Source organism: Lycium barbarum, chromosome 2 (assembly GCF_019175385.1).
Source record: "Lycium barbarum isolate Lr01 chromosome 2, ASM1917538v2, whole genome shotgun sequence".
NCBI lineage: Eukaryota > Viridiplantae > Streptophyta > Magnoliopsida > Solanales > Solanaceae > Lycium > Lycium barbarum.
In genome coordinates, this window is record NC_083338.1 from 2,265,298 (window position 1) to 2,286,633 (window position 21,336).

Consider the following 21,336-nt stretch of genomic DNA (forward strand, 5'->3'; position numbering starts at 1 on the left):
GTAATGATAATAGGTTAGATACCATATTTATTTATTATGTTGTCAATTAATGTTTATTACAGAAAGTTACATGTAATTATCTTACATATCACCTCATTGTGATATAGCTGAAGCTCAAACAAAAATGACTGAAGTTCAGGCAAAAAAGACAGAAATGCAGAACTTCACTCATATGTAACTTCAGACACTTTGTCCGAAGTTTGATTTTGTCAAGGTTAACTTCAGACACCTTATATTTGAAGTGGTATATGTTGAAAAAAAAAATTAAAAAGCAGGTATAGGTTAATGACGGTATCAAAACAAACTGAACCGTGAAACTTTTAACGGTTTTGATTATGAGTGTGTAAAGTTGAGCTAAATAGCCCAAAGTTTGATTTTGTCAAGGTTAACTTTAGACACCGTATGTTTGAAGTGATATATGTTGAAAAATAAATTAAAAAGCAGGTATAGGTTAAATGACGGTATCAAAACAAACTGAACCGTGAAACTTTTAACAGTTTTGATTATGAGTGTGTAAAGATGAGCTAAATAGCCCAATCTGAAATATTTGGTTAATGGGCTAAATTGTAGCCCATTAATTAGATTTCTCTTTTACATTTGTGTGGGCACCGTAAAAAAGTAATTACGGGTCGCGTACCTCGTGTCTAATTATACCCGGTAGCATTTTATTTCAACCATTTCTATACTTTTAAAAAAACTATTTATACCCAGTAACTATCCCTTTTAAAACTGCAGAATCCCCAAAAGTTATGGATATGGTGATATTTTGAAGGTAATAAGTGTTACTAATGTGAGGAAAGTAAATGTGTAATGGAGGTTAATGAGTAAACACATCAGCTGCTTATTATTAGTTTCAACACTTCAATCTAAACAATTAGTTTCTCATTTATAAAATCATCTTAGTACCAAAAAGTATTTTTCACCAATTAATGTTTATCAACTACTTTCAATCAGGTAATCTGAATAGGCTCTTATAAGCTTATTCAAACAGTCTCATAGAAGACACATATAGTGATTCTATCGTTATTTTACTTTGCACATTCAAGATATATGTATTTCCTCCTGCTCCGTAGGATTAAGATTCATTTCTTGACGCTAATATTCACTTGTAGCATAATATATTTGATGAATTGACATACGTAGATGCAAAAGGAAATGGGATAAAATAGCCAGCAAATATATAAATTTTGTATATTATCTTTAAATATACATATGCTATGCATATAATGTACGTATAATATACATATCAATGTATAAGTTTCGTATATTTGGGCTACCGCCGTAATTAAGTTTGTCAGAATGGACAAAAGCAAGAATCCCAAAAGAAATTGGTAAAGCAGATGTTTATCTAGTTACTTTTCACAAATCTCATGTTAATTATCTACCATCAAGGTTTGTCAAAGTAACATAATTTACAGAACCTCCATTAATATCATCATAAAAGTTAGCAAAAGCAGGCTGCAATGGTGCTGGCAGACTTATAACTTCACTAGAAAGCATGGAGAGTACTGTTGAAATTGTTGGCCTGTCTCTAGCAAATTCTTGAACACATAGCAAACCTATGTGTATGCATTTTGTTAACACCATTTCAAAGTTGGGATCCCATATCACTGGATCAATGAAATTTGATAAATCATTCTCTTTCCAGAGTTCCCATGCCTGAACAAAAAAATGTTTTAGTGGTTTTAGATGTAAAGAGTTGCACAACTTCAGGTTCAAACACATAAACGGATTCTGGATTTGAAGTTTATGGGTTCTGGATTCTAGTCCTTTGAAGTTAGTGAGTTCTTATAATATGTACAACTTAAATGGACAGATACAGGATTTGAGCCAAAGCTACTGAGTTCTGCCGAACCTATAATATAAACGGCCTATCCACCCCCGTTCAAACATGCAGACATAATATGAAGGAAATCCAATAGAGTTCTAATCCGGTTGTCCACAGTAAACATATGATGACCCCAAACAAGAAATCTAAGACACCTAGATACTCAAAAATTGTTTTTCCCAAAAATGTTGAAATGATATGACTATGATACTGGATACAGTCATACAGGCAAAATGGGAATAGACACCTTTAGATGACTGAAGAACCAAAAGAGATGTTCTTATAATATGGGGGCTCCCCTCCAGCGGGATAAAAAAAAAGTTGTATTAAAGTTTCCATCGATCAACCTTATTTCACAGGGCTATAACATTCATAAGTTCTCAAGCTAGATTCTGATGAACGTCTTTATCAAAAAAAAATTGCTTCTCTCTTCGGTCAAATTAGAAATAATGTTATAATGTTTATTTTACTTTTCACACATATGTTTCATCCTAGTCTTATCCTTTGGGAATTAACGAGTATTGAGATAGATTCAATTTTTGTTTTGTTTTATGAGACTATATTCATCCGAGATATATTGAGAGGTACAAGTAGAACAGAGGTTTAAATGAACTTACATATCCAAGAAGGCTTAATGACATCTCCTCATTCCAAAAACTTGCAACCTTTTGCCCACTCATGATCTCCAACAGTAGCACTCCAAAGCTAAAAACATCGGATTTCTCAGAGAACGTCCCTTTGATCGCGTACTCTGGGGCCATATACCCGCTAAGACAATGAAAATTAGACGATAAGTCAACGAAATGGCTTAATGTGGGAACTTTTAGACAACAATGAAAATTTGCACGTTGAATGTTTATATACTATGGATTATCTTTATTCTTGAATCTCTGTGTAGATATAGTAGTCCTCGGCCAATCCCTTCGATAATGTGCAATCGTTTGCTCAAATCCAACATCCCTTTATACGTCTGATCTAAATATTCATCGAAAAGAAATGACATTTAAGATATTTTATTCCCGTAACAACTTAAGCATTTGTATGAGATAAAACAAGAAAGTTATAATGAACATACAGTCAAACCTCTCTATAACAATGACGTTTTTGTGGATATTTTTTTACTGCTATAGCAAAATACTATTATAGAGAATATATAATATAACATAATATTACATCGGTTCCAAAGAAAACTTGGCCTTTATAGTTAAATGTTGTAATAGAGAATGACTGTTATAGAGAAGTCTGATTATATATATTGCAGAGTAAGAGTTTTTTTAGGACTAACCAAAGAGAAAAACATCCAAGCTTTTGTTTGGCAAATACTCATAGATCAACATCTTCTCTTCTTTTTCAATGCAACATCCCAATAATCTAACAAGGTTTCTATGTTGGACTCTAGATATCAACAAAACTTCATTCATGAACTCTTCCATCCCTTGTCCAGAGGCGGTCGAAAGCCTCTTGACAGCTATTTCTTCTCCATCTGCTAATACTCCCTACGAACAAAACAGGAAAGCGATATTACTAGACAGTTGCATTTACAAGAACGGATTGCTCCACTCGAAGAAAAAATGGTTTACTTTGTATACTGGACCAAAACCACCTTGTCCAAGCTTATTGTTTTCATGAAACTGGTCTGTTGACATTGCAAGCACTTCAAACTTGAAAATTGGTAACTCCTCCAAATCAAGTTTAGTAACATTTTCTTCCCAAGAGATCTTCTTTCCGTCCAACTGACGTTTCCTTTTAAAGTGAAACCATATTTTACCTCTTCGCCTTGACATCCAAAACCAGCTGAGAAACACACCAACACAAATGGTAAAAAATGATACGATCACTAGAATCGCGATCAGTCTAATCTCTCCGGGATGATCTGCAACAAAAATAAAACATGTAAAACTACTGAAAACAGTGGAATAGACTATAGAGGCAAACCAAGAAATTGTTCTTGGAATCCCACGAACTCAATGAAGATCCATTGGTTGCAGAGACGGAGCCCGGATTTAAAACTTATGGGTTCAAGATTCTAGTCATTTTAATTTAGTAGGTTCTAGATTAATAATTTGCATTTATACAATGAATTTCTTAAGACAAATGCAGAGTTTGCTGGAAAAAAATTAGTACCGAGTTCCGAATGTGCCACACGGATGTAAAGTGTCGTGCCAGAGCCTTGGAATTTTTGAACGTCAATCAGGAATCTGCTCCAAGACATGCAGCCTATCCCGGTGTCAAAAGCATAGGCTAAGCAAGAACAATTACTCAAGCATTGGCTTCTGCATTCATCTTCAAGCTTAGGAGGTAACCATTCAGCTAAATCGGGCACTTTCATGAATCCCAACTTTAAAAATCCATCTCTTTTACTTGTTTTGTTCTTTTCTTGATTACATTGCAATGGTTTCCTCCTCACACAACCACTAGTCCAATTTCCCTTTTCCCATTCCTCTCTATTCTTTGGCTCGAACCCTCTGAAACACGAACAAATTGGCGAATCCAATGAATTGCAACTCCCAAATGGACCACAAGTTCCATAAACATCACAATCGTTTTGTATAGCCGACCATAAAAACTTCCAAATCCTATCAATCCCGTCCCAGTACGACTGCACAAAGTTCCCACTCGGGTCCAAGACGATCCTTGTCACTTCCTTTCGTTCAACAAGACCCGTAACATAGACAGTACCTTCATCATCAACAACATCATATCCACCTGTGTGCACGCTACGCATATCTTTCACCCCAATAAAAACCTGACCATTCCATTGACCACTTCGCCAGTGAATATTTTTCCCTTTCCAAATCAAAACCTGAGGAAGAATCGCGGTAATGCTAGTCGAAAAATTCCCAAAATTTGGGTCCAAAGGGTTTTTCCAAGATCTTAACCCGGTTTTCTCCCCTGTTTTGACAGAGTTAATAGGTATTTTCATCTTAGGCAAAAATGTATCACTAGGATGTTGGTAACTTTGCCATATTATGTTCCTATTATTCGAGTTATCGAATAAAACAAGGTTCCCACCTTGTAACTGAGCAGTAATTGAATTTGGATTAACCAATATATCTGACAATTTGTTAGATGAAACATTCGACGTCCAAAGAATTTCTTTCATTCGATTCATCATAACAAGATTTCCATCCTTGTGAATCTTGAAAACCCCAGATGAATCTTTCAATGGCTTATCTCTATTTGCAGCCCAAACAACAGTTGTTTCTGAGAAGTTATACCAAATACCAACGTAACGATTCGACGTATTTCCAGGACTGAAAAATCCCAACTTGAAGATGTTATCATTGCACCATAAAGTTGCTGGATCTCTTAGATACTGAGTGCTGTTAATGCTACATATTGAGAAGCAAAGTCCTAAGTAAAAAGAATTAAAAACAAGAATGTTAACAAGAAAATCTTGAAGATTTTGTTTACTAGTCATCATCACTTTGGTTTTTTCTCTGCTGCAAAAAATAAAGATTTTGTTGGAATTAGGCTGGAATTAATGCCCTTTTAAATTTGCAGAGTAATATGCATCTGCAACCACAAAAAAAAGTACGGTGTTGTAATGACTAAGTTCACATAATGGTGAGGGACAGTAGAGTCTGTTTCAGCCAGAATTTTTCCCCACCTAAGTGAATCACTCTCTAACTTTGTTATACAGTAGTTTGTCCACATTTTTGCTGATAATAAGTTAGACACTTGACAGTGCATTAATTTGAAAGAACTATATTGCTCCCAAACGCACACGCAAGTATATGCGATCTTACAAATAATATAGGATTCAAGTCCCAATATCGTATCCACAAAGACTTATGATAAACTATTTACTAAATTAAACTAATGCTAATTATCTAAACAAGAAATAAAATCCAAAGTTATATTTATAAACTAACTAAAAATAAAAGAAAGCAAATAATGAACTTCAACCAGAAAAGAGTAGACTTTTATCGGATAAGAGATAAATCTAGGGCTATGACCACTAACAATCCAGTTGAGTCTTCCAATTGTTATACCTATTTTATTTTCGGGATTACTAGTTGAAGGTTACTTTATGAGTATCTTCCGAGTTTTTCGCAAGTCCGTAGATGTTACTCCAATGCCTATATCCCTATAGTCATTAGAAAATAACAAGAACGCATTTAAATTTCCGTAATCAATTAAGCAAGGGTAAAGGGTATTCCTATCCTCAAGAGCGAAATGATTACTCGAACAAACTTTATTTATTCTAATTACGCATGCAAATTTCCTATCCCTGGTTCAATTCACATAGCCACAGATAGTGTTCAACTATTGGCCAGATAATCAAACAATTAAGACCAAGAATAAATAAATAACCCAAAGATGAAACCAATATATATAACCGATAATCAAAACGTGAACTTTCGCTAGTGTCAAAACCCTATAACTATAAAGTTTAGCTCCACATAGACATGGAGGAAAACCAACAAATCATCCGAATAAAAACGAAAAAATAAGTATTACAAAGAAGAAAAGATAAAACCCTATAACTTCGGCCTCTACGGAGGCTCCAAGCTCTCTTTAGGTTCAAAATTATGTAGAATAGGTATTTATAAGGTACCAAAAGGCTTGAATTTAAAAAAAAAAAACAATTCCAACTCGGACGGAGAAAAATTACTAGAATAACAGCCACAATTCCAGTGAGCAATATTTCTGGCTGCCAGGTGCGTGTGTTGACTTTGCTCTTCTCTTTTGTTTTGCTTCTTTATTCTTTTATTCTTCACTTGGTTGCCACGTACTAATTCAATTTCAATCTTCAGTCTACAATGTGTTACTCTTGAAACGTATTTTCCATTCAATCTATGCAATCCCTTTCCTTGTCCCCTTTTTTCCTTTCTTTTCTTTTCTTTTTCTTCCACGTTTTATTCAATTTTTGCTCCAAACTCACTAATTCAATTTCAATCTTCAGTCTACAATGTGTTACTCTTGAAACGTATTTTCCATTCAATCTATGCAATCCCCTTCCTTGTCTTCCTTTTTTCCTTTCTTTTCTTTTCTGTTTCTTCCACGTTTTATTCAATTTTTGCTCCAAACGTACTAATTCAATTTCAATCTTCAATCTGTTACTCTTGAAACATATTTTCCATTCAATCTATGTAATCATTATGTCCCCTTCCTTGTCCCCCTTTTTCCCTTTTTTTCTTTCTTTTTCCTTCCACGTTTTATTCAATCTTTGTTCCAAATCTCTTCATCTTCATCCTGCTTTATTCCTATCTAATAAAAATATAATATTAATCACATATCATTATAACTAATACTTAAACAACGATTAAAAGTAATAGAATGTGAGGCAACAATGAGTAAATATATGCATTTTTTACCGAACATCAAACTGCTCACATGTCACAGCCAAACACTTATTTTTCTTTTGGCTTAACCACTGAGTATATGAAGCTCATTGGCTCGATTAAGAATGTTCGGCTCAATTAGATCCACTAAGGGGGGTAAAATGCTCCTCACCGAAAAGTTTTTCATTCTCAGAGCTCGGATACAAGACCCGTAATTAAAGGTGAAGGTTCTCTTCCATTTCATCCATAACATTCCTCAGTAGTAGCTAGGCCTACTGGCGTAAAATGTTCCTTATCAAAATGTTGTTTATTCTCAATGTTCGAATCTAAAACCCCTAATTGAAGGTGAAGGATCACATCCAGAGTGAATAGGTTAAAAACCCTCTAAACTATCACCGTTTTGCGAGTCTCATACTTAACTATTAGATGTTCAAAAAACCCCTCTAAACTATCATGAACTCATACTAAAATACCCCCCAGAGAAATATGACATGTTATGTGAATATCACGCCTCAAAAGCTCCTCCAAAGAATTCCAAATCGTGATATACGTGGAACTTCTTGAGTGAATAAGTTAAAACCCCCACTAAGATTACCACCATCTTCCGAGTTTCATACTTAAACTATTGGGCGTTCACAAAACCCTCCTAAACTACCATAAACTCATTTTGCCACGTGGACTCATTTTTAAGACTTTCTCTCAGCAAATTATCCTAAACATTTTGCCACATATTCAACCGGAGGTTTGTAATCTAAAGAGAGTTACAGTCCAAAGAGTAATAACATGAACACCTAGCTAATAGTTAAGGCATAAAACTCGCAAAATAACAATAATTTAGGAGGTTTTTAACTTATTCTCTCTTTCATCCATAACACTCCTGATCAATGGTTGCCAGCCAGCCCCCCCCCCCCCCCCCCCCCCCCCACTGAAGGGGTAAAGCTCTCTTTACGGAATCATCTTTCATTATCAAAGCTTGAATCCAATACTCCTAATTGAAGGTGAGGATTCTCATCCATTTCATCCACCGCGCTCAACAGTGATAGCCAGGCTCATTCCTTAATGAAGTGACAAGCATGTTTGAGCTACCTACTGAGCAAGGTGTTGTTTGGTTACTCTCAAACACTCTTGAATTTCATCTTCATCTGTATAAATCTCTGTGTTCCACTTATTTCTAACGCAAGTGTTTGAAAACCGCAAGAGGCTAGGATTCAAATTTCAACAGAGATGAAAAAAAAAAAAAACGCTTGAGATTGATTTCTTCTCACCTATCTAAATCTTGGTTAAATAAGTTAGCTGGTACATAGAAGGTAGCAGAAGGTAGCAGGTATCCTTTAAAATAGTTGTGAAAATAAGAGAATAGAAGAAAATGACTTTTTCAAATCTCTTATGTATTTTTTTTTTCCAGATCTCTTATGCGAAAAAAATGAAGATCTCTTATATAAGGTCATAAAACTAAATAAAGCTTGTAAAGGACCACAAATCCATTTCTCCCATCCTTTTCTTGGACCACTATTGGTGATTGAAATAATTGCACACATTATAAATGCAGATGAATCCTCATATGTTCTTGTGAAGAGTCTCTAGTGGAATATTCCAGTGGTCACAATTGAATCATAGCAAATACTTATCTACATTGAATAGTTATATCAAATCAATCAATTTAATTTTAATAGTTAAAAATTGAAGTGAAAATATATATCATTAAATGGTTTGGTGATAAATAGATGTATGCAAGATATTTCATTGATCTCATGTGAACATATAAGTAAGTTTTTACCATTGAGTAATATATATAGTAGCTTCTCCCCAGTTAATCATTCCTTACTTCCCTTTTTTACCATTAGCAATCTGAAAAACAAAGAGAAAAGGATCATGTAACCAAAAAACAAATTGCCAGTTTCCGAGAACTATAATGGTCCTTTGGACGGTTCTATATATTGGTTAATTTGCTGTATTATTTGCGATATTTTCAAAGCAATTGTTGAAGATTTACTTTTCTGTCTAGTTTTTATTATAATTATTAGTTTAGATAATTAAATTCCCTCTCTCACATTGCGGATCCCAAGCCGGGGTAAAGGAGGAGGATTGCGGTAGGCTGACAGATAGAGTAAAACTTGTCAATTTATGACGAATCCTGATAATACAGATATCGTTGGGACATGCTCACCTAGGAAAGCATTAAGTTGGCACTTGGATGTGATGAAAAATGAATATGGAAAAGTTGAAGATATAATATCCAAATTTACTTCGAAATATTAGGCAATCTAACGCACATACACCGAATCATGTCACATAAAATGGACGAGGGGCCATGTTAGAAAAATAGAAAATCATAATCAGAAGAGAAATGGCTTTGAGGCATGGATAAATCGACTTTCCTTAAAGAGATATCGCCTGTATACAAATTAGGGAAAATACAGACAATTCCCTTTATGATACAACAAAGCTCGTGTTTATACCTGTAGATTTTTCTATATGCTACTTCAAGAGTGTCCTTATATTTATATAAATTGAGAGATGACTTTTAAGAATAGTCATACCCTTTTATGAACAGATGTGTCTGTTCATTTAAGACCTCCAAATATTACAAAATATCTAACCGGCTATGATTCCAAGGCCGGCTTTAGGGTAGAACCCCTAAAGCACAGCTTTAGGCCCCCAAATTTGGGGGGCCCCAATTTTATTTTCAATAATAAGCTAAATGGTTAATTATTTTGGAGAGTAATGAGTATATCTTTAAGTAGAAAGTAAGTATTTGGGCTACCGCCATAATTAAGTTTGGAATGGACAAAAGAAAGAATTCCAAAAGAAATTTAAAGCAGATGTTTATCTAGCTACTGTTCACAAATCTCATGTTAATTATCTACCATCAAGGTTTGTCAAAGTGACATAATTTACAGAACCTCCAATATTATCATCATAGAAGTTAGCAAAAGCAGGCTGCAATGGTGCTGGCAGACTTATAACTTCACTAGAAAGCATGGAAAGTACTGTTGAAATTGTTGGCCTGTCTCTAGCAAATTCTTGAACACATAGCAACCCTATGTGTGTGCATTTTGTCAACACCATTTCAAAGTTGGGATTCCATATCACTGGATCAATGAAATTTGATAAATCATTCTCTTTCCAGAGTTCCCATGCCTGAACAAAAAGAATGTTTTAGTGGTTTTAGGTGTAAAGAGTTGCACAACTTTAGGTTCAAACACATAAACGGATTCCAGATTTGAAGTTTATGGATTCTGGATTCTAGTCCTTTGAAGTTAGTGAGTTCTTATATTTTGTACAACTTAAATGGATCTTTTAAGACAGATACAAGATTTGAGCCAAAGCTACTAAGTCCTGCCGAACTTATACTGTAAATGGCATATCCGCCCCTGTTCAAATATATAGACAGAATATGAAGGAAATCCAATAGAGTTCTAATCCGGTCGCCCACAGTAAACATATGATGACCCCAAACAAGAAATCCAAGACACCTATATTGATCATGGTATAAAGCATGCCTAGATACTCGAAAATCGTTTTTCCCAAAAAAGATGAAATGATATGACTATGATACCGGATACAAGCAAAATGGTAATAAACACCTCTGGATGACTGAAGAACCAAAAGGGATGTTCTTATAATATGGGGGCTCCCTTCCAGCGGGATCAAAAAAAGTTGTATTAAAATTTCCATTGTTTAATGACATACAATCTGGTCGATCAACCTTATTTCACAAGGCCATAACATTCTTAAGTTCTCAAGTTAGATTCTGATGAACGTCTTTATCAAAAAAAAAATTGCTTCTCACTTCAGTCAAATTAGAAATAATGTTTGTTTTACTTTTCACACATATGTTTCATCCTATTCTTCTCCTCTGGGAATCAACGAGTATTGAGATTGATTCAAATTGTTTTTTTTTTCCTTTTGGTTCTATGAGACTATATTCATCCGAGATATATTGAGGGGTATAAGTAGAACAGAGGTTTAAAGGAACTTACATATCCAACAAGGCTTAATGAGGTCTCCTCATTCCAAAAACTTGCAACCTTTTGCCCACTCATGATCTCCAACAGTAGCACTCCAAAGCTAAAAACGTCGGATTTCTCAGAGAACGTCCCTTTGATCGCGTACTCTGGGGCCATATACCCACTAAGACAATGCAAATTAGACGATAAGTCAAGAAATGGCTTAACGTGGAAACTCTTAGACAAGAACAAAATTTGCACATTGGATGTCTATGTACTTACTAGGTTCCTGCAACTTTCCTTGTCTCTGCTTGATCTTGGTTACATTTGAATATCCTAGCCATGCCAAAGTCTGAAATCTTCGGATTGAAATCATTATCTAGCAAGATGTTACTTGGCTTTAAATCTCTGTGGATTATCTTTATTCTTGAATCTCTGTGTAGATATAGTAGTCCTCGGCCAATCCCTTCGATAATGTGCAATCGTTTGCTCAAATCCAACATCCCTTTATGCGTTTGATCTAAATATTCATCGAAACAAAATGACATTCAAAATATTTTATTCCCGTAACAACTTGGCATTTGCATGAGTAAGAGCTTTTTTAGGACTAACCAAAGAGAAAAACATCCAAGCCTTTGTTTGGCAAATACTCATAGATCAACATCTTCTCTTCTTTTTCAATGCAACATCCCAATAATCTGACAAGGTTTCTATGTTGGACTCTAGATATCAACAAAACTTCATTCATGAACTCTTCCATCCCTTGTCCTGAGGCGGTCGAAAGCCTCTTGACAGCTATTTCTTGCCCGTCGCCTAGTACCCCCTACGAACAAAACAGGAAAACGATACTAATGGACAGCACACTTACAACAACGGGAGTTGGAACGGATTTCTCCACTCGAAGAAATCAGTAAAAGAAAAAGTTTACCTTGTATACTGGACCAAAACCACCTTGTCCAAGCTTATTGTTCTCATGAAACTGGTCTGTTGACATTGCTAGCACTTCAAACTTGAAAATTGGTAAGTCCTCCAAATCAATTTTAGTAACATTTTCTTCCAAAGAGATTTTCTTTCCCTCCAACTGATGGTTCCTTTTAAAGTGGAACCATATTTTACCTCTTCGCCTTGATATCCAAAACCAGCTAAGAAATACGCCGACACAAACAGTAAACAACAATAATATAACCAGAATTGCTAATAGTGTGATCTCTCGGTGATGATCTGCAATGAAACCAAAGCATGTAAACTACTGGAAACAGTAGAATCACTACTAAAAAAAAAGCAGGAACTAGCGACCACAAATTTTGTAGTTAAACAATGAAATTCGTTGCTAATCGTATTTAGCGACTAATTATCAGATAATTCTATTAGCTATGAGCAATTTAACTACGGATTAGCGCTTAAGTTCATAGCTAAACCCCATTTTTTCTTTGTAGTGAACACACTATAGAGGCAAACCAAGAAACTATTCTTGAAATTCCGCGAACTTAATGAAGAATTATTGACTGGGAAAAAGGGAACAACTAGAATAGTTTTACGAGGATAATGAGAGTTTGCTGCAATAGAATCAATACCGAGTTCAGAATGTGCTACGCGGATGTAAAGGGTCGTGCCAGAGCCTTGGAATTGCTGAACGTCAATCAAGCTTCCGCTCCACGACATACAGCCTATCCCAGTGTCAAAAGCATAGGCTAAGCAAGAACAGTTACTCAAGCATATGCTTCTACATTCATCATCAAGCTTAGGAGGTAACCATTGAGCGAAATTGGGCACTTTCATGAATTCCACCTTTAAAAATCCATCTCTTTTACTACTTGTTTTGTTCTTTTCTTGATCACATTGCAAATTTTTCCTCCTCACACAACCACTAGTCCAATTTCTCTTTTCCCATTCCTCTCTATTTTTTGGCTCGAACCCTCTTAAACACGAACAAATTGGCGAATCCAATGAATTGCAACTCCCAAATGGACCACAAGTTCCATAAACATCACAATCGTTTTCTATAGCTGACCACCAAAACTTCCAAGTCCTCTCACTCCCGTCCCAGTACGATTGTACCAAGTTCCCACTCGGGTCCAAGACGAACCTTGTCACTTCCTTTCGGTCAACAAGACCCGTAAGATAGACAGTACCTTCTTCATCATCAACAACATTATATCCACCCGTGTGCACGCTACGCATATACTTCACCCCAATAAAAACCTGACCATTCCATTGACCACTTCGCCAGTGAAGATTTTTCCCTTGCCAAATCAAAAGCTGAGGAAGAATCGCGGTAATGCTAGTCGAAAAATTCCCAAAATTTGGGTCCAAAGGGCTTTTCCAAGATCTTAACCCTGTTTTCTCCCCTGTTTTAACAGAGTTAATAGGTATTTTCATCCTAGGCAAAAATGTATCACTAGGATGTTGATAACTTTGCCATATTAACTTCCCATTATTCGAGTTATCGAATAAAACAAGGTTCCCACCTTGTAACTGAGCAGTAATTGAATTCGGATTAACCTGTGAAGTAGATGAAATGTTCGACATCCAAAGAATTTCTTTCATTCCATTCATCACAACAAGATTTCCATCCTTGTGAATCTTGAAAACCCCGGACGAATCTTTCAAAGGCCTGTCTCTATTTGCCACCCAAACAACAGTTGTTTCTGAGAAGTTATACCAAATACCAACATAACGATTCGACGTATTTCCAGGACTGAAAAATCCCAACTTGAAGAGGTTATCATTGCACCATAAAGTTGCTGGATCTCTTAGATACTGAGTGATGTTAATGGTACATATTGATAAGCAAAGTCCTAAGTAAAAAGAATGAAGAACAAGAATGTTAACAAGAAAACCTTGAAGATTTTGGTTACTAGTCATCATCACTTTGTTTTTTTCTCTGCTGCAAAAAAATAAAATAAAAAAAATAATCAAGATTTTGTTGGAATTAGGCTGGAATTAATGACCTTTTAAATTTGCAGAGTAATATGCATCTGCAACCACAAAAAAAAGTATGGTGTTATAGTGACTAAGTTCACATAATGGTGAGGGACAGTAGAGTCTGTTTCAGCCAGCATTTTTCCCCAATTAAGTGAACATCACTTCTAACTTTGTTATACAGTGGTTTGTCCACATTTTGCAGATAATAAGTTGACACTTGACAGTACTCACATGCCACAGCCAGACACTTATTTTTCTTTTGGCTGTTACATTGAGTATATGAAGCTCACTGGCTCGATTAAGCAGGTTCGGCTCAATTAGGTCCACTAAGGGGGTAAAATGCTCCTCACCGAAAAGTTTTTCATTCTCAGAGCTTGAATACAAGACCCGTAATTAAAGGTGAAGGATCTCTTCCATTTCATCCACAACGTTCCTCAGTAGTAGCCAGGCCTACTGGCGTAAAACGCTCCTTATTGAACTGTTTTTTATTCTCAAAATGTTCGAATCTAAAACCCCTAATTGAAGGTGAAGGATCACATCCAGAGTGAATTGGTTAAAAATCCTCTAAACTATCACCGTTTTGCGAGTCTCATACTTAACTATTAGGTGTTCACAGAACCCCTCTAAACTATCATGAACTCATACTAAAATACCCCCGGAGAAATATGACATGTTATGTGAATATCACGCCCCAAAAGCTCCTCCATAGAGTTCCAAGTCGCAGTATACGTGGAACTTCTTGAGTGAATAAGTTAGCCCCCCCCCCCCCAAAGATTATCACCGTCTTGCGAGTTTCATACTTAAACTAATGGGCGTTCACAAAATCCTCCTAAACTACCAACTCAGTTTGCCACGTGGACTCATTTTTAAGACTTTCTCTCACCAAGTTATCCCAAACATTTTGCCACATATTCAACCGGAGGTTTGTAATCTAAAGAGAGTTACAGTCCAGAGAGTAATAACATGAACACCTAATAGTTAAGGCATAAAACTCGCAAAATGATAATAATTTAGGGGGGTTTTAACCTATTTTCTCTTTCATCCATAACGCTCCTAATCAATGGTTATCTTTCATTATTAAAGCTCGAATCCAATACTCCTAATTTGAAGGTGAGGATTCTCATCCATTCCATAAGTTAGCTGGTACTTAGAAGCTAGCAGGTATCTTTTGAAATAGTTAAGGTGCGCCCGAGTTATAGAATTAAAAAAATCACGACAAAAGTAGTTGACTCAATAAATTCCATAATAAAGTGGATAGATGAAGTGTGCTTTGGATCTCATATGAAAAATCAACATGTCCTTTTCTTCGACCACTATTGGTGATTGAAATAGTAGCTCCTTTACAATACCATAGAAACTGTTGGGAGCTAATTGCACACATTATAAATGCACATGAATCCTCATATGTTCTTGTGAAGAGTCTTTAGTGGAGTATTCCAGTGGTCACAATTGAATCATAGCAAATACTTATCTACATTGAATAGTTATATCAAATCAATTAATTTAATTTTAATAGTTAAAAATTGAAGCGAGAATGTATATCATTAAATGGTTTGGTGATAAATAGATGTATGCAAGATATTTCATTGATCTCATGTGAACATATATACGAGTAAGTTTTTACCATTGAGTGTTATATAGTAGCTTCACCCCAGTTAATCATTCCTTACTTCCCTTTTTTTACCATTAGCAATCTGAAAAACAAAGAGAAAAGGATCATGTAACCAAAAAACAAGTTGCCAGTTTCCGAGAATAATGGTCCTTTGGACTGTTCTATATATTGGTTAATTTTCTGTATTATTTGTGTTATTTTCAAAGAAATTGTTGAAGAATTACTTTTTTGTCTAGTTTTTATTATTATTATTATTAGTTTAGATAATTAAACTCCCTCTCTCACATTGCAGATCCCAAGCTGGGGCAAAAGAGGAGGATCGCGCTAGGCTGACAGACAGAGTATAAAATTTGTCAATTTATGACGAGTCCTGATAATACAGATATCATTGGACATGCTCACCTAGGAAAGCATTACCTTGGCACTTGGATGTGATGAAAAATGAATATGAAAAAGTTGAAGATTCTATATCCAAATTTACTTCGAAATATTAGGCAATCTAACGCACATACACCGAATCACGTCACATAAAATGAAACAAATAAGAATTATCGACAGAAAGAGAAAAGTTTGTCGCTAATTCAATTTAGGGACGGATTAATAACAAATTATTTAAAATAAATTAGCTATGAGAAATTTAGGAACAGGGTTAGCGATAAAGTTCGTATCTAAGTCCAAGTTCCTATATAGTGTTCATTGTCAAAATTGAGTATTTATATAAATTAAGAGATGACTTTTCAGAATAGTCATATCCTTTCACGAACAGATGTGTCTGTTGATTTAAGACCTCCAAATATTACCAAATATCTAACCGGCTATGATTCAATGTACTAAATAACTAAATTTATTTCTTACCTAGTCAACCCTCTCTTACGCGAACGCAAATGCATGCTTGTTTTGATTAAAAACAATTAAGAGTGTTTTTTTTTTCTTGAAAAAATAGTTGACTTATTTACCAGAAAACAAAACAAAAAAAACTCAAAAAACAATTGTTCCAATACACAAGAGACACTTCATACAGAACAAATATCAAATACACAAAATTAGTAATTCTAACAAACTCACAAAATGGGATTCCCTTTATTTTATATACTTTTGGCCGGCTCGTTATAACTTATGCCATGTGTTTTGAGTTTCCATTACTAGCCAACTCTCTCTTTCTTTATTTTTTTGTTTGTTTTGTTTTTTGTTTTTTTGTTTCCAATTCCTTAAACAAATGCCCATTTTTTTACTAGCAAATCAAAAACTTGAATATCAAGAATAAGAAAGAAAGAGGAAAAAAGCAGGGCAAAACACAAAGCTTAGAAAATAACAACCCAAATATACAACAATGAGGCTATGGAGAAAAGCTTCCGGTTTACTCAAAGATCAAAATAGCATATGGCTAGCTAGCCTATCAAGACGAACATCATTTCGAAATCCAGAAATGGAAGTTGCAATAATCAAAGCCACCAGCCACGACGAATATTCAATCGATATGAAAAACGTTGATCGTGTTTATAAGTGGTTACGTTTATCTCCTAGCCACCTAAAATCTCTCATATGGTCAATTTCGTTACGTATGGAAAAAACGAGGAGTTGGGTTGTTGCAATCAAAGGATTAATGCTCATGCATGGGGTCTATAGTTCAAAAATCCCCGCAATTCAAAGGATTGGAAGGTTACCATTCGATCTCTGGAATTTCGAAGATGGCCACTTGGATCCTTCCAAGATTTGGGGAATAAACGCGTTCATTCGTGCTTATTTCACCTATCTTGACCAAAAATCCTCCCTTCTTTTTATGAATTTGCAAGAAAGAAGGAACTTGCAAAACTTGGAACACGTCAACAACGACAACAACAATAATAATAATAATAATAATTATACTATTGTTGTTGGTGAAGGACGATATTCGATGATTCAAGATCTTGTCCTACTTCAAAAATTGCAATTTTTGCTCGATATGTTGCTCGAAACTAGGCCATTATGTGATACGGCTGTTGTCCCTCTTGTTCTTGAAGCTATGGATTGTGTCATGATCGAAGTCTTCGACGTTTACAGCAGAATTTGCAACGGAGTTGCTAGAATTCTGTTACGGATTTATTCTGCTGGAAAAGTCGAAGCTAGCATGGCACTTAGGATCGTGCAAAAAGCAAAGATCCAAGGTGAAGAATTGTCATTTTATTTCGAGCTATGTCGAAGTATTGGGGTGAAAAATGCAATAGAGTGTCCAAGAATCGAGCAAATCCCTGATGAAGATATCAAAGAACTCGAAGAAATTATCAACGGGGTTTCTGAAAAAGACGCGCAATTGTGTAAAACCATTGTGGTGCATGAAAAAACTAGTGATCAAAATCTCGAAAAGCAGACGAAATTGAGGACAGTGATTACTGATGATTGGGAGAAGTTTGATGAAGATTTGATGCAAAATGATGGAGTACTAATTAAAGTTGCACCAAATTCAATTAATCCTTTTGAAACTTGTACAAATAATGTACCTAGTAAACCTCAAGAGTTACCAGATCTAATTAGCTTCTTATAGCAATGATGACTGTATGTGGAAACTTTCAGATGCATTGGTGACACAAATCTTAAGATATGGAAAAAGAGAAAAAGGAAACATTATTTACATATTTGTATCACTATAGATATTAGTTAAAGGAATTCTTCTACATGTTTGAGTCATTTAAAAGCACTGCTACACACAAGAGCTACGATTTTCACTTCTTTTGAGCCGAGTTTATCGGAAACAGCCTCTGTACTACCTCACAAAGGTAGGGTAAAATATGCGTACATCTTACCATGCATCCCCATTATGAAATTACACTAAATATATTGTTGTTGTTGTTATTGCTGCACACAAGAATTATGTTGGTGAAGACCCCTTGAGGTTGCTACAAGTTTTAATATGTAAGATTCATTTAAGAGGAAACAAATGGCAAGGTGGTCGAAGCTCTTGGAATTTAAAGAAATTTGGTGGATCGCAAAATCTTAATGATCTTCTCTATCTAGTGAATAGGAAGTTTCTGCCTTGCACCCACTCCTGAGTATATGCTTCAACAGGAATCACCCCGGAAAAATGTCGGGATGGAGAGAACAATTAGGAATGACAAAGGAGAATGAACTATTGGCTTTCTCAAAATTAGGAAGACCTTTAGCCAGTGGTACCTTGCAACGAATCAAGTCTATGCCGTGCAATAAAGACTTTCCTTATGGTTTAATTTACCAGTGGCGACGAAGTTCTTGATGCATGTTCTTGGTTATCATTGACGACCGCAGGTTGGTGCTTGTTGAGGTAAGCTACCAACTACACAAAATGTCCATAGGGAAGCGAATCAAGTGACAGATGATTTATCAAAATATGGATGTAAATTTCTATGGGATAATATTATTATTCCTTTTTTTGTATTGAATACACTTGTGTAAGTGATCTCTTGGTATATGGTACCCAAGGAAAATCAACTCATGCACTACTATAATAATAATTATGAATGTGATAATTTTTTCCTTTTGAGCAAACAACAAAAAGAAAAAAAAGGGGCGGGGGTGGGGGTGGGGGCGGGCTTGTTTGAGTTGTTTTTATTCATATTCTAATTTCTACTTTGTCCTTTATATTATTCTAGTTTTTTATCTTTTTAAATAAATTGTGGTACTGTTAATTATGTAGACCTCTGGTCAAGACATATTACAGTTTGAGTTTCCACCAATAAACAAAAAGAAATAGAGAAGGTGATTTGGAAAACTGGAGGTTAACAAATACAAAAGTGTCAAAAACATTTGGGTCAAATATTGATTTGTACAATATAAGAAAGACAGATATTTGCTTTAAATCCAAACAATTTGGAGTCGATTATATAAATTCTCACTGAAAATATTACTTCATGTTCGTGGCAAGAGTCCGGAGCCAAAATGGCTTATTTTTGCAGTCATTAGACCAAAATAGGCTGCCTTTTTTTTTTATACCACAATGGGTATTTCGTTGGTTATCCAACGAAATACCCACACAAGCACTGTTCATAGCCGGATTTTTTTGTTGCATTTCGCTACACTTGTAGCGAAATGCAACAAATTTTTTTATTTTTATTTTTTTGCATTTCGTGAGTTAATCAACGAAATGCAACAATTTTTTTATTTTTTTTTTGCATTTCGTGAATTAATAAACGAAATGCAACAATTTTTTTTAATTTATTTTTTTTGCATTTCGTGAATAAAAAAACGAAATAAGAAATTATATATATATATATTTTTATTTTTTTTATTTTTGCATTTCGTGTATTAAAAAACGAAATAGGATAAAAAAAATTAATTTCGTTCATATAATGAAATTGGAAAATATATATATATATATATATTTTATTTTTGCATTTCGTTGGTATATCTGCGAAATAGTAAAAAAAAAAAAATTGTATTTCGTTTATTCAAAAACGAAATATGAAAATAATTTTTTTTGTATTTTTGTATTTCGTTTATATAAACAAATAGGAAAATAATTTTATTTTCATTTCGTTTATATAAAAACGAAATAGGAATACATATATATATATATATATATATATATATATATATGTATTTTATTTTTTATTATTATTTTTATTTTTTATTTTTTATTTTTTTTTTGCATTTCGTTGGTATATCTGCGAAATAGTAAAAAAAATTGTATTTCGTTTATTAAAAAACGAAATAGGAATACATATATATATATTTCATATACCAATGAAATAGGATAAATATATTTTTTTTTTTTGTATTTCATTTATATAAAAACGAAATAGGAAAATAATTATTTTTTTTCGTTTATATACCAATGAAATAGGAATAAATACATATATATATATATATATATTATTTCTTTTATTTTATTTGAAATATGAATTTCTTTTTATTTCATTCATATCAAAACGAAATTGGAAAATATATATATATATTTTATTTTATTTTGCATTTCGTTGATGCATTTCGTTGGTATATCAACGAAATAGTATATTTTTTCTTTTTTTCTTTTTTGTATTTCGTTTATTAGTCAACTTTATATGTCGAGAAAATTAGTCAGCTTTATTTTCAAAAATTGAAACCGCAGAAGTAAAATTGACATTCACAGCTACATTACCCCAAGATTTTACGTTGAAATCTATTGCGTATCATCATCTTATAAGTAAATAAAACTGAAAATTTCACGCCAATTTGGGGGGAAATCAAAATTGAATAGGATAAAAGCTGTTTTTTTAAAAATCGGCTCGGCCCGGTTTGTCCGCATAGATCTCGAAAAAATACGCAAGTTCAAAAAACAAAAACGCGTAAAACGGACGTCCGAGCGCAAAGTTATGACCATCTAAAGTTTGACGACTTTACAACTAGTTTTTCTCCTTATATTTTTTAGAATTATATTTATATTCAAAATAAAGTTATGTCTTGACTTTACAACTATTTGTTTTTTTGTTTATTAAAAAACGAAATAAGAAAAAAAAATTATTTCGTTCATCTAAAAACGAAATATGAAAATAATTTTTTTGTATTTTTGTATTTTGTTTATATAAAAAAATAGGAAAATAATTTTATATATAAAAACGAAATAGGAATACATATACCAATGAAATAGGATAAATATATATATATATATAAACGAAATTGGAAAATATTATTTTTTATATGAATATATATTTTGTTGGTATATAAACGAAAAAAAATAATTATTTTCCTATTTCGTTTTTATATAAATGAAATACAAAAAATATATATATATATATTTATCCTATT

At 34.0% G+C, this 21,336-nt stretch overlaps 3 protein-coding genes across 5 annotated transcripts; 1 reads left to right on the forward strand and 2 right to left on the reverse strand.

Moving 5' to 3' along the window:
• Positions 1 to 1,244: 1,244 nt before the first annotated feature.
• LOC132625835 (G-type lectin S-receptor-like serine/threonine-protein kinase At1g11330) lies at positions 1,245 to 6,961 on the reverse strand. Of its 2 annotated transcripts, none has more exons than XM_060340417.1 (6): positions 3,953 to 6,961; positions 3,409 to 3,701; positions 3,114 to 3,324; positions 2,693 to 2,803; positions 2,446 to 2,648; positions 1,245 to 1,659 (listed from the first exon to the last, which is right to left on the reverse strand). In XM_060340417.1, exons 1-6 carry the CDS (start codon positions 5,250 to 5,252, stop codon positions 1,378 to 1,380), a joined length of 2,400 nt encoding a protein of 799 aa, XP_060196400.1. In that variant the 5' UTR covers positions 5,253 to 6,961; the 3' UTR covers positions 1,245 to 1,377. The 2 variants fall into 2 exon arrangements, 1 of the variants encoding a protein (XP_060196400.1); XR_009577006.1 differs by having other exon boundaries at positions 1,520 to 1,659; positions 2,446 to 2,596.
• Positions 6,962 to 9,909: 2,948 nt separating this feature from the next.
• On the reverse strand, positions 9,910 to 14,173 carry LOC132625833 (G-type lectin S-receptor-like serine/threonine-protein kinase At1g11330). 2 transcript variants are annotated; one of them, XM_060340416.1, is made up of 7 exons: positions 14,018 to 14,171; positions 12,641 to 13,864; positions 11,995 to 12,287; positions 11,679 to 11,889; positions 11,349 to 11,586; positions 11,100 to 11,250; positions 9,910 to 10,257 (listed from the first exon to the last, which is right to left on the reverse strand). In XM_060340416.1, the coding sequence occupies exons 2-7, from the start codon at positions 13,620 to 13,622 to the stop codon at positions 9,976 to 9,978; spliced, it is 2,157 nt and encodes a 718-aa protein (XP_060196399.1). In that variant the 5' UTR covers positions 13,623 to 13,864; positions 14,018 to 14,171; the 3' UTR covers positions 9,910 to 9,975. The 2 variants fall into 2 exon arrangements, with proteins under 2 accessions (XP_060196399.1, XP_060196398.1); XM_060340415.1 differs by having other exon boundaries at positions 12,641 to 14,173.
• Positions 14,174 to 16,673: 2,500 nt separating this feature from the next.
• On the forward strand, positions 16,674 to 18,389 carry LOC132629212 (putative clathrin assembly protein At1g25240). Its single transcript, XM_060344929.1, has one exon. The coding sequence runs from the start codon at positions 16,934 to 16,936 to the stop codon at positions 18,122 to 18,124; it is 1,191 nt and encodes a 396-aa protein (XP_060200912.1). The 5' UTR covers positions 16,674 to 16,933; the 3' UTR covers positions 18,125 to 18,389.
• The last annotated feature ends 2,947 nt before the right edge of the window (positions 18,390 to 21,336 follow it).